The sequence below is a fragment of the Nicotiana tomentosiformis genome, chromosome 1, assembly GCF_000390325.3.
Source record: "Nicotiana tomentosiformis chromosome 1, ASM39032v3, whole genome shotgun sequence".
NCBI lineage: Eukaryota > Viridiplantae > Streptophyta > Magnoliopsida > Solanales > Solanaceae > Nicotiana > Nicotiana tomentosiformis.
The window spans coordinates 93,666,619-93,680,466 of NC_090812.1; the positions used below are offsets into that span (position 1 = coordinate 93,666,619).

At 35.7% G+C, this 13,848-nt stretch overlaps 2 protein-coding genes across 2 annotated transcripts; one reads left to right on the forward strand and one right to left on the reverse strand.

Annotated features, from left to right (window-relative positions):
* Nucleotides 1–2,705: 2,705 nt before the first annotated feature.
* On the forward strand, nucleotides 2,706–12,143 carry LOC104099267 (uncharacterized). The gene is made up of 23 exons (XM_009606202.4): nucleotides 2,706–3,053; nucleotides 4,402–4,481; nucleotides 5,370–5,456; nucleotides 5,579–5,629; nucleotides 5,779–5,896; nucleotides 6,024–6,080; nucleotides 6,230–6,294; nucleotides 6,393–6,476; nucleotides 6,918–6,968; nucleotides 7,061–7,123; nucleotides 7,206–7,252; nucleotides 7,534–7,603; nucleotides 7,681–7,743; nucleotides 8,077–8,166; nucleotides 8,246–8,284; nucleotides 9,227–9,376; nucleotides 9,466–9,543; nucleotides 9,645–9,730; nucleotides 10,219–10,267; nucleotides 10,362–10,442; nucleotides 10,664–10,757; nucleotides 11,320–11,432; nucleotides 11,793–12,143. The coding sequence occupies exons 1-22, from the start codon at nucleotides 2,936–2,938 to the stop codon at nucleotides 11,385–11,387; spliced, it is 1,689 nt and encodes a 562-aa protein (XP_009604497.1). The 5' UTR covers nucleotides 2,706–2,935; the 3' UTR covers nucleotides 11,388–11,432; nucleotides 11,793–12,143.
* A 659-nt stretch (nucleotides 12,144–12,802) lies between these two features.
* LOC104099268 (uncharacterized) lies at nucleotides 12,803–13,297 on the reverse strand. Its single transcript, XM_033656905.1, has one exon. It carries the CDS (start codon nucleotides 13,295–13,297, stop codon nucleotides 12,803–12,805), a length of 495 nt encoding a protein of 164 aa, XP_033512796.1.
* Between the last annotated feature and the right edge of the window lie 551 nt (nucleotides 13,298–13,848).

Here is a 13,848-nt window from a genome sequence, read left to right on the forward strand (position 1 = left end):
GACCCCACCCCACGTCCCTTTTTACTATTTTTTTCTTTCCCTTTTCTCTTAGTCAAATTTTTAAATCTCTAAAATAAATTAGATGCAACTACTCTTTTTTCTATTTTATTTCTTTTCTAAAGTTGCTTTTGACTTTTAACTTAAAATTTCTAATTTTTTTCTTTCTTGAAATTCCTTTTGACTAAAAACATCTAACAAATCCCTAAAACACTAAGACCCCACCCCACGTCCCTTTTTACTATTTTTTTCTTTCCCTTTTCTCTTAGTCAAATTTTTAAATCTCTAAAATAAATTAGATGCAACTACTCTTTTTTCTATTTTATATCTTTTCTAAAGTTGCTTTTGACTTTTAACTTAAAATTTTTAATTTTTTTCTTTTGTGAATTTTTTTTGACTAAAAACATCTAACAAATCCCTAAAATACTAAGATCCCACCCACGTCCCTTTTTACTATTTTTTTCTTTCCCTTTTCTCTTAGTCAAATTTTTAAATCTCTAAAATAAATTAGATGCAACTACTCCCTCTCTCTTCGAATGCCCCATCTCTTTTCGCCCTCGGTTGATACTTCAAGAATCAATAGCACATTTTCTTCTCATTGGTCTCTGCTTTTAGTTTCTCAAGTATGCAACTACCATGTCTCTCTTCTTGCTCTGTATTTTAATTTACTCGCTGGAGTTTCTTCTCCTCTTGTAATTTTTTGAATTTTTTTTTCCCTTTCTGTTCAATGTTTGAATCTCTTGTCAAGATTTTATCTTGTTGTTGTTTATTATTATTGCTTATTTCTAAGATTGAGTTGTTGAATGCTATTTCTTGGGAGAATTTGGGAGAGTTATGGCTTTAAAGTCTTGAATATTGCCAGTATTGATTTGCGCACATATTATGTTTGAGAAAATGCTTGATCGAGTTTAGTTAAGTATGGGCTATGTGAACTTAATTTTTGACTAATTATTAGTATTTTGGGTCAAGATAACATAAGATCAATCTGCTAAGAACTAGAGTTTGAACTTCTGCTAAGAATTCTCTAAAAATGAAGTAATTACTAGCAATCAAAGAAAAAATCATACTATGAAGCCAATGAATGATAAAACTGATCTAATGTAGTAATCGATTCATTTGTGTCCCTTAAATCCAATTACTCTATGATTTGAGTCATACTATTCTACTTGAATCAAGATAGATTGAATAAAAGTGTAAATGTTTAACTTTGTAGGAACGATAATCCTTAACATTGAAATAGACAGATATCTTACCAAGCCGAAAAATGGTGAGCCAAGTTCTAGTACTATTTGGTCATCCGTGAGTTCACAAATAGCTCCGAAAGTTCAAAGGATGACAAATCCTTCACTGCTTTCAAATAGTGCACCCATGGTCTTAAAATTCTGGATACGCCTCCGATCTGAACGAAAAATATAACGGGGGACAAACTTAAACTAGATACCATAGTAGATGGACAATTTTGGACCTGTTCCCATTAATATATTATCACTCTTTTTATTGATCATACTGACCATAGGCATCTGATCATCTTGTAGGTTGTAGTAGCTCTTTGATGAGTTAAAACACTTGTACTCAATCGCAAAGCTATTTTTTCTCTCTTCAAATACAAAAAATTTAGGATCTTAGGCCAAACATATTATGGTTGTCTTTTGTTCATTCTTGGTCTAATTAGACCTCTAAAGTTGAAAAAAAATATATTAGACTTCTAAACCCCCTCTCAGTTACGCGAAAAATAAAAGTAGGGAAAAGAACTAAAAAAGGAAAAGAAAAGAAAAGAAAAGCTATAGGAAAGGAAACCTGAAAGTGGAGCGAAGAGCCGAAGACCGGTCCGTTATAAATGAAAGGAAAAAAATGAGATACACCCTTCTACTTTCGGATATTGTTTACATTTATTTTTCATTATATTATTCAGCCAAATTTACCCCTATCGTTATACTATCAAGCAAATTTATCCCTACCATTAACAAACTTTTAAAAATTACCTCTAAGTTCATCTGGTGACCTAGAATCTCCCAAATCATTTTAATTAAGTCACTTATTCTTTTTCTTGATCTACTATTTTCGAAATAATTAGCATTTACCCGATTTCTTAATTGAAAAAAAAAATAAGAGAAAGAAATATTAAAATAATACAATGGTATAAACAAAGCATAGTAAACTGAAAAATCTAAATTAGAAAGCTTGTCTAAATTTCAAAAGTGTTTACAACATTCCAATATATGAATTTATTGCACCAAAGATATGGAGACTTTGCAAGTATTAGTGATAACTTTTCGTTGTCGAATTCAACTTTGCGTTAATCAAATACCGACGCATTGTGCACTCTTAAGTTAGTCTATCGAACTTTATACTAACCAAACAATAACAAAATATATTCGAATATAAATATATATATACATGATGATCAGCTGCATATAATATACAATAAATTGACCCACTAAATTTTACAGTGTGATTGAAAATAAATAAAATTTTCAACCAATTTCAAATTCATTATCACAAGAAGATAAGTAGGTGCATTGGTAATTAAAAATATTCATAAATAATTTGTATAGTCTAGTTACTTTAGCATTTATATAAATAGTAATTTTTACTAATGACTAGGGTAAATTTAGTCGAATAATATAATGATAAATGTAAATTTGATGAAGAATAAACTTACATAATATCTGAGAGTAAAAAGTATATATTTGGCCCTTCTCCCTAAATGAAAAGAAGAAAGCGACCTGACAGCAGGCTAAAGGTTCCATTGTCTGCGTCTATTAAGAGTCAATACCTACGAGATACGCATTTTTATTCCTTCCCGCTCCGACATATTCACAAACAGTTGGCGTACGGTTCCTGTGAGGTGTGTGTAACTGTAACCCCCTCCGTTTTCCGAACAATACCTCCGCCGAAACCCTAATACAACAAAGTAACCAAGAAGAAGACCACAATAATGAAGTACGTTTTGGTAACTGGCGGTGTAGTGAGTGGTCTTGGCAAGGGCGTTACAGCAAGTAGCATCGGCGTTGTCCTCAAAGCATGTGGCCTTCGTGTTACCTCTATCAAAATTGGTTTGTTTTACTATCCTTTTTTGTCTCAACAAAGTCTAGGCATATGGCCCTGTTTTCCTTTTAGTTTAGCCACTTTTGCTCTTCAACTGTTTTGTTTTCTGTTTTGGTTTCGCTTTAGTTCATGGATAGATATGTATCATTATGATACTGAAAGGACTACCATTAGTCCATTACTGGAATCAAACAAATAACGATTCATACAAGCTAGTTCTTCTAATTGATAATTTAGCCTAAAAAAGAACTTAAATTTTAATTCATTGATTTTTCTTTTAATTAAGAGGCTTGCTTTGGAACGTGGTATTTATACTGAATATTTTTATGAACTAGTTTTATCAATTCCAATAGAATAATCTAAATTTGAACTTGATTCAGATATAGGATCCAAAAAGATGGCAGGAACGCTTTTTTTATCTTCTCCTCACAAAGGCAGTAATTTCAGCGCAAAAGAAAAACTAGGATAATCCTACAAGTATAGGATAAACTAGGAGGATAGAATTTTGACATAATTTTTAATCATAAATTGTTGACAACAATTTATGTGTTGGTTAAAATGATATGGAGTAAGAGTAAAGGAAAATGATGCTGCCCATAAAGAGGGAAATCATTTTTCTCCTTTTTTGTGGAAAATATTTTATTGGCTGCAATATTTGTCAGAATTCAAGGTATCCTAACGCTGGGAAATGTTTTATTGAGGAAATTATTTTCCTCGAAAACATTTTCTGTCATACCACACTTTTGAATGTTGATTGAAGCAAGTGATATGGAGTAGAAATTGGGATATTTGGAAAAGAAAATGAAAGAAGCATTTCTCTCTTTTGTTTAGAAATGTTATTATTGGAACAATATTTTCCTCAACTCAGGGTAACTGAACATGGGAAACTAATTTCATCCAGAAAATTGTATTCTCGGGAAACATTCTTCGTCACGCAAAATCCACCATTAATTTCCCCATTATTACTTTCCTGCTTAGCTGATTTGATTGGCCGCGGTGAAGAATTAACTCTTGTTATGGAGTATGTGAATGCGTCAGTACTCAATATCCACATTGTGTTCATATGCATAGGTATTTAGGATTAAAATTTTACAAATGATAGAAAAAAGTCAACTTTATTGCATCTTGCACACCGATAAGTGTATGTTATCTGTTGGAAATCGAATTGGAAAGTTGAATAGACTTCTTGTCTTGTTTATCATTTGCTTTTTACCTCTGAATCTTCATTTGATGTGTGATGCTTGAATGCCAGTATGATTATTCATGCGTTTTCTTAGTTCTGTTGTTCTGCTGATGGATCTTGAATTGAGTACTTTTGTCTCTCTCAAGTACACTATGACATTTTCATCTTTGCAGATCCATATTTGAACACTGATGCTGGCACCATGTCCCCTTTTGAGCATGGGGAGGTTTTTGTGCTTGATGATGGTGGAGAGGTCTTCCCTTCCTTCTCCTTGTTTACTTAGATTTTTTTTTTTAATTGTCTTTCTTAAATTTGACTCTGGTGATGATCTTCAAATAATTATTTGGCATACTGAAAATTAATTTTGTTGGATATTTCTATTGTATGCTTTACTTTTGATATGTTTTACCTTATATGGCCTGCATCATGCAGGAGAGCCAGTACACGATGGTTAACATTCTCTAATTTGATGAGTCCTCATACAATTAAAACTCGTAGATCCAATTTGTTCCACATATAAGTAAATTGTTTCCACTACATCAAGGATAGCTGATATCTTAAAGATTTACTAGTCTGGAAGTGGTAAGTATAAGACACACATACATAATGATAAACTTCAAATAATAAGAGAGAGATAGCTTATAAAGATCCTTCACCTTCAACCATTAGGTTGGAGGTCTGAGTGACCAACAGAATAAAGTGGGAAATGGCCGGTGTTCGGCTCCTGGGTGGTGGGGGGTTAAGGTGGAGTCTATCATATCAAAATAAAAATAATGTGCATACTGATACACACTCACTGTTCTTTTATGAAAAAACCTAACCTTTGCATATGTACCTTATTCACAAGATAGAGTTCACAATCTTAGGCGTGGACTGTTCTATGGTACAAAATCAGGTTATCATAGATATCTAATGTTACTTATTCTCTTTTAAAATCTTAAGCTTGTGTGACAAAAACTGCATGTTATCATAGATATCTAATGTTACTTATTCTCTTTTAAAATCTTAAGCGTGTGTGACAAAAACTGTCTTCCACCAGAAAATTGGTACTGTACTAACATACAATAAATTCTGGTCTTCCTCTGAAGCATCAAAGATTACTCTTATTCATTACAATAATAATAATAATGTGCTTTAACAGGTCGATCTGGATTTGGGAAATTATGAACGTTTTTTGGATGTGACATTGACAAGGGACAACAACATTACCACTGGAAAGATATATCAGGTTCTTATAAATAAACATATACATGTAGATATTTGTGTGTCACACATGGATCTATGCCTACCGACTGTTCAGGAATGAGATCTGTTTGACAGTCTTTTTTTCCTTTTTGGGTGGGTTACCAGTCTGTTCTGGAGAAGGAAAGGAAAGGTGATTATCTTGGAAAAACTGTTCAGGTGATTATACTTTCATCTGATATCATATATGGTGCATCACTGAAAAGAAACCTATTTACTCAGAGGAATTTCTCTCTCTCTCTCTCTCTCTCTCTCTCTCTCTCTCTCTCTCTCTCTCTCTCTCTCTCTCTCTCTCTCTCTCTCTGTAGGTGGTTCCCCACATCACTGATGCTATTAAGGATTGGATTGAGTCGGTATCTCTGACCCCTGTGGATGGGAAAGATGGACCTGCAGACGTTTGTGTCATTGAATTGGGGGGGACTGTAGGTAAGTGCTTCTAGAACACTGGTGCATCTAATCTACTAAAAGCCCTGCCCTTCCTGTCCTTCTGGTGCATCTAAGCTACCTGTGCATCTAGCATCTCTCTAGTAACTTCTTTCATAATTGTTTTTAGGTGATATTGAATCGATGCCCTTCATTGAGGCTTTACGGCAGTTGTATTTCTCAGTTGGTAAGTAGGATTTTGCGTTATGATGGATATGGAAAAGTCATTGGCTTGTTATTCTCTATAAGGAATGCCCTCTTATGATGTGTACTAATGTAATCGTTAGCTTCCCTTACACTAATCTCCTTTTGTAACCTTTTTATTTTTCTCAACAGGGCAAGACAACTTTTGCCTTATTCATGTCAGTCTTATACCTGTACTAGGTGTTGTCGGTGAGCAAGTAATAGTCCATAAAACATTTATGTTTGAACAATGTGAATTTTCTTTTCATGTTTTTTTTTCCATATATCCCTCATTGCGTTCTCCATGTGTCTGCAGAAAACAAAGCCTACGCAACATAGTGTGCGGGAGCTGAGAGCATTAGGTTTGACTCCCCATTTTTTGGCATGCCGGTCTGCTCAGGTATGTTGTTTTCCCCAATGATATAAATTCCTGCATTTTATATTTTGTAGAAGATGTGAGTCGGTTTATTTATGCTGGGACTTCCATTATAGTTTTGCAATAGCCTAGTCCTAGCGTGAGCTTGGAGATGTAAAGATCTCACAGTAGCCCCTCTGTTCTGGTCCTTTCCTTCCCTTTCTTTTGGCTTGTTCTCCAAAGTTGTCAAATAACGAGATGTGAACTTCATTCCAGCTTTGTGTGGCATCCTAAGAGTTGGAACCTATCTTTTAACTACTTTATCTCTCTTTATGTGGTAAACCCTTATTGTTACCTAGAGAAATGAAAAACTATTACTTAACAGAAGAAAAGTTTGGAACTGTTTTAAACCTTAAATTATAGGATTTTGGTTTCTCTACTACTACATTCTGCTGATATTGTTGAAATATTTCAACTCTCTTGCAGCCTTTACTGGAGAATACAAAACAGAAGCTTTCACAGTTTTGTCACGTTGCTGTAAGTTTAACTATTGCGAGGCTTTTTGTGATTTTGCATATAGAATTGGGAGTTCCTTTTCATTTCTTCCATTTTGATCTGCTTCCCTACAGGTTGCTAACATCCTAAATATCCATGATGTTCCAAACATTTGGCATATTCCGCTCCTGCTTCGGGTGGGTCTACCAACTGCTACCTTTTGTCCTTTGACATATATTATATAAAAATATAGCTGCTAAAGTTACATATTTGTCACAGAACCAAAATGCACATGATGCCGTTCTAAAGCAATTGGATTTGCTGAGGTAATAAATTACCTCCTTTCTGTAATATAAACATTAATATAGATTTAGAATGTGACCGTCCTCTTCCCATCTCATATTTCCTCACTATTCTACTGAAATGAAAAAATGCTTCTCAACTTGGATGAATTGGATATGCAGTTCTCTCTCTTTTATGATTTTCTAGCAGTAATTTTGCTATTTAGGCTTAGTTCTAGTAGCTGATATCTGACATGGACTACAATGAGCAAGTTAGAGCAAGGTGCTTGATGTGTCCTCTGATATTAGTGTTTTCTCTGTGTCAGTGTCGCAAAACCTGTTGATTTACGGGAGTGGACGAGAAGAGCTGAGACCTTCGACAATCTTACCAAAACTGTTAGTAGGATCTACACAATGTAGGTATACTTTTAACAAATATATACATTGTAATTGAAAACTACCTTTTTCCGCAGGTTAGAATTGCGATGGTTGGGAAGTATGTTGGGTTAACAGACTCTTACTTATCTGTAGTGAAGGTAACAATATGAAACTACAAAAAACATGCACCGTCTTTATTAAGCTTACATTTTGTATTTGGGATGTGTCTTTTTCGTTTGACCATAGTCAAATTTAGCATTTGAGTTTAGCTTTGGCCTTTTTTTTTTTTTTTTAAAGCAGCTTTTCCCATTGTCCCGCTTTCTAGTTTTGAAATCTGAAGAAACATGCTTATAAGCGTTAAACTGTTAATTCCTTATCTTCACTTGCTTCTTTCCCATATTTCTGGGCCCTCCTGGTTGCATTTATCGAATGTTTATATATGCTGTGGTGTTGACTAGTCTGTTTTATAATTTTTTTTCTTCATATTTTAGGCCCTTTTGCATGCATGTATTGCATGTTCATATAAGCCATCCATTGACTGGATTGCAGCATCAGATCTTGAAGATGATAGTGCTCAATCGGTACTTATATTTCTCTCTGTTTTTGGTTAGGTGCTGTTATGAGCTTCTGATTGCAACTATCTTATCGTTTTTCTGTCAGGCCCCAGAAGCTTATGCAACAGCGTGGGAGACTCTAAGGGTAAAAGTTGATCCTTGTCTAGTAATAATAACTTGTGTCATCCATCATTCTTGTTCGCTCCTTTAGTGTCAGTTCATTCTTAGACATGAATTACTAAGACTGCCTTTTCTAGTTTAAGGGAAAGTTTATTAGTCTTCAATGATGACCTCTTAACATGGCATATTATTATTTTTCTCATCTTGAGATATGAGTCATCTGTCAATGCAGTACTTTCTCTCTCTCCGTTTTCTTTCCTTTTGTGGTTGGATCATTTCTAGCATGGTTGAATTTTCATGTGGTGGTTATGGGTTTTCAGTTTCTATATCATTTCTGCATGATTGCTCACTTGAGACGTGTTAACTATCCCACATTAGTTGAGGGAATGGACTGTTGTCTCCTTATATGGTCTTGCACAATCCTCATCTCATGAGCTAACTTTTGGGGTGTAACGCTCAAAGTCCATTTCCTTTATACGGTATTAGAGTCGGACGTATTCCAGTTCTTGGTTTACTTAATGTTAGGCCCCCATGTTATGTTGTCCCACGCTCCAGATGTCCAGCCTTGGCGTGTGTGGTGGGGTTGGGGGTTTGGGGGGAAGGGTTAAGTGTCCGACATTGATTGAGAAATGGATTGTTGTTTCCTTAAATGGTTTTGGACAATCCTCAACTCACAACATATATCTTAAGTAAAGCCCAAGGTTTATCTTCTTTACAACATGCATGTGAATATGCCATTATGGTAAGACTTTTAACAGTCTAACTAACCATCTATCCCTGAATATGTTTTTCTCGTTATGGTTATCAAGATTGCAAAAATGTTCGGGCGAGTCTTATGCTGCTAAGCACCCTTTCGCATTGGTGCTTTCATCACACAGGCTCAGCTGTTACTGTAGAACTCATTCTTTGATAGAGTACTCTATAACTCATTTTACAAGCTATTGAGATTGAAACCAACCTTTTCCAGGGTGCAGCATGTGTCTTGGTTCCTGGTGGGTTTGGTGATCGTGGTGTCAAGGGGATGATATTGGCTGCAAGGTATGCTAGGGAAAATAACGTACCGTATCTCGGGATTTGTTTAGGGATGCAGATTTCTGTAATTGAGTTTGCCAGATCTGTAAGTTGATTCTTTTAGACTGTCAAATTGGAATATCTTGTGTTTAAACCATCTCTTTTATGTGCCAGCATCTCTTTTCAATTTTGCAGGTGTTGCATATGGAAAAAGCAAACAGTGAAGAGTTTGACCCCCAGACACCGGACCTTGTTGTAATTTTTATGCCTGAGGTAGTTAGCTCTTAATAATTCAAAGAGATGACTAAATATTTGTCTCGTTTATATGTTTCTCTGGTTATGCCTTTTCTAATATCACTATTTTTATTTTGCAGGGGTCAAAAACACATATGGGAAGCACCATGAGACTTGGATCTAGGAGAACGTTGTTCCAGACTCCTGATTGTATCACGTCAAAACTGTATGGAATCTATGCATCAATGTTGACCCATTCAATTTATGTACTACTACTTTAACTAGTATCATTTATTCATCATAACAGCGCCTTGACCAGATGCTTGATCAATTAGATTTCTGTGGACTTATAGGATATAATAAGTCTAGAATTGCCAATTTCTTTGGAGCATCTCTACACCAGGAGCATAAGATGTGATTTTGTGTCAGTCTCGTTTGGGATTCGCCCCATCATAATAGTTCACCCATCTGCTTTCATTGAGATATTACTAGTTCTCTTTCACCTATCTAAGATTAGCTTAGATACAGGATGTAAAATGGGTATTTTTGGGATCTCTGCTGGCTTGTTTTTGTTTTTGCTCTCTGGTTATTGGTTGCACGTCCCTTCAATGCTTTTCTAATAAATTATTACCTGTCAAAAAAATAAATAAAAGATTTTTCTTAATTTCCAATGTGTGTTTCCTGATACATGCACAATATCTTTTCTCTTGACAGGTATCACAATTCTAAGTATGTGGATGAACGGCATCGCCATAGATATGAGGTTAACCATAGGCCTTGCACTTGTTGCATGGTGATCCTTGCTGCATGAATTATGCTGTCATGCCCACTGAATAAAATGGTGGTACATATTGCAGGTCAATCCTGAAGTTGTAGGGACTTTGGAAGAAGCTGGTCTGAGATTTGTGGGAAGGGACGAAAGTGGAAAACGAATGGAGGTTTGATTTTGGACTATAGGCTTTAAATTGCTATTGACTTGGTGAAAACTATTCTTCATAATCCTTTGGTTTTAGACTCCATTATGTTCATAAGCTTAACTTCATAAGCTTTATGTTCTAGTAATTATTGGTTCACATTGTTTTAAGTTCTTCATTACTTTTCTTCTTCTTATTGCTTGTAGATTTTTCTCCATTTTTTCATCCTCTTATTCTTTGTGCAGATATTAGAGCTTCCAGGTCATCCATTTTATGTTGGTGTGCAATTTCATCCTGAATACAAGTCAAGGCCAGGGAGACCTTCAGCTCCTTTTCTAGGTAGGACTTAGATGGTTGACTTTTTTCTTTCAAATTTTATAATAAAACTGATAGTATAGCCTATAAACTTGATGCAATTTGCATGCATGTGGTGTTGCTTTTTAATGTTTCTGCAGTCATTTTCTGCGAACAGATTGTGTTAATGCAGCAGAGTCAGTATGATGTCGTTTATTTAAGATGGCAAAGCCATTATTTTGGCAGTTGTCCGTACTTTTTTTTTTTTTTTTTTTTGCAGTAATTTGTGATCATTGTTTGTGTTAATAATGGCATCAATGTGATGTTTATCTAGATGGGCATATTCGTCATTTAGCAGTTATTTACACTGGAAGAAATCTATGTTTGCTCTTGCGTTCCTCTAGATTAACAGTTGAGCTTGTTATTGTTATTTGCTCCATATTTCTACCCTTCTAGAGACCTGGATTAATAGTACAGAAAACTTCCATTGCTTTTAGCTTGTGCAGTCTCGGAACAGGATTTTACAGATTTTGCAACTTGTTTATTGGCATGCTGTGACCATTGCCAGCAGTGGAAGAAGTACCTTACAATTGTCATTGTACTGTAGGTCTTATCATGGCAGCAACAGGACAGTTAGAAGCTTACGTCCAGACGCAGCAGAATGGAAGCATATAAGCAAAACAGCAGCAGTAACTAGTTGGGTAAATTTTTGCTCACAAGGTACATTACTGTCTTTTATTTTTATGGCCTGCCCATCGCCCACTATAGCACTCTTCTTCAACTTTTTGGAGTGTTCTTTTCTCACTTTGGTGAGCTGCCCAACACCAGCCGCGACCTGTAGTCGACAATACTTGTCCCAGGGGGTCTAAAGCTGAGTTTTGTAGATTATGCATCTATGCTTGTCATTTGAAATTTTTGTTGTTCCTTTGCAAATTTACAATTCCAACAGTTTAGCTGAGAGTACTTGGGGGGAGGGGGTTTCTGCTATACTAATGAAAGATGAAACTTGTGTGGTATTGAGTTGGCAATTGCTTCGGTCTCTTTTCAATAATTTAATCTACTAAGTGGTTTTGATTGCAGGAAAATTGATTTTGTGGTGTGATCCTTTCCAATCCTTGTCAACTGGTGGTGAGATAAATGTTGACGTACTGCACATGTCTGCTTGTGGACCAGAGCCCCCTCGAGTATGAAGAGCTACGTTCTATGGTTGTCAATCATTTCGAAGTGATTTAGCTAATACCCTTCTTGTTACTTATAATTTAGAGATTTAGTTTGAATGCTTTGGTTCTTTCTCTACTGCACTCTGATGGCGCCTCTTTTTATTTGTGTTTTTAACCATGATTGTTTTGCGAATGACAGTGTTGTACATATTTATTGCCTAGACTCAAAACGGAAATCGGAGATGTGAGATGGTGAAATTCTTTTACTACATATGATCCAAGAGTCACTAAAGGCAGACAGGTTGGATTAGAGCCAAAGACTTTATAAGGTGAAATATATATTTGAGGGTAAAAACCCTTGTAGGATCGGTTCCAACAGTCTGATTGTGTCCCGAATGGGGAATTCAGTTCAATTTGTATTGTTTCCAAAAAAAGGTTGCCAGATCATGGATTCTACAGTTTGAACATCTGGAAAAGAAATAAAAGTTTCACTTACGAACTTCAAAATTGAATCGGAAAAACAGAAAAATACTCCAACAAATAGCTGCTAAAAGAAGGAAAATTTGTGGGTGAAAATTGGTTGGTGCCATAGTTGTACATGGCTTCCAGCTCAAGTTGCCAAATATTGCCTCCCATTAAGCAAAATGTTACCCCCTGGTGACTGTCGTCAACGCTTGTTTTATCAGTCAATGTAAACACTTGAAGCAAAATCATTCTGGAAATTGTTTTTTGATACTTCTATTTTTGAAGAATTATGGAATGAAACACCTCATCTATCTACAAAAATGGCGCAAGGCCTCCTATACATAAGGAATACTACAGGTATCTAACCGAAACAAGGGCAAGAATGGATACAAGAAAGAGTAAATTCGTAGATTATAATTAGTCAAAAGCTTCTGCAACGTACTCTCCGTTAATTGTCACCTTCAATTAGCTCATAGACATTTGATTTTGCAGGTTTATTTGTTCATAGAACTTTGCAATAAATTGGTCAGCCTTCATATCAATAGGTTCATCACCAGGACAACTAATCTCCTCAGAGACCTCATAGCTCGCATATTCATCATCGGCACTCTTCAAAAAACTTCTCCTTGGAACATCATCATCATCAAAGTCAAAGTTAACTTGAGGTTTGATGCAGGGGATGTTAGGCATCTTGAAACGCAAGGAAGCAGGGCGATGCATCTTGACATGAATGATAGGGGTGTCATCAAAGGAAAACTCATAATGTAAAGCACCGGGACCAACACCGTATCCGTACCAATAGTCATTGGTATGACGGAGGCTTCTAATGTATTTGGGAAGCAAACGGAGATCGGCTATAAGGTGTCTGTTCTTGAAAATGCCACCTTTTCTTGCCCATAACAAGGCTAGGCGGAGAATGTTCCAAGCTCTACGACCAACCACTGATCTCTTCTTCTGCATTTTTGACCTTGTTGCAGCTGTGTTTTAATTTAAAGTAGAAGATAGCAATAACTATAATGAAAAGAAATGGCAGTGGCAGTACTGGCAGCAAAAAATGAGAACTTTTGGAGCGGACGTGTTTTGCAGGGGAGAGCCAGAAACTATGTATATACATACATGTAATTAACGCACAGCTCATAAGTTGGGAAATGAGAGTGAACTCAAAATTAATTAATTGCGCGGTTTGGTGGGAAATATGTCAAAAAAGAAACTGTAAAGAAAGAGTAGTGAGAAGCGGATGAAGTTGGGGTTGAATTGTTAGGGGGACCCAAAGCTGGCATAGCGAAGTATTGATTGTTTAGTACGCTGTTGGGCGGTGCAAACCTCTTCGTGAAAGACACGCCTTGTACGCTGCAAATGCAATTAGGGGGGAAAAACAAAGTTACTGACTCCATTTTCTTAATCACGACTTATTAATTGCATGTATTTTCGTATCAATTTATCGTTTAACTATGATAGCTCCATTTTCTCAGTTCATATACATATCCTTCATTTTATTATAAGTTTAACAA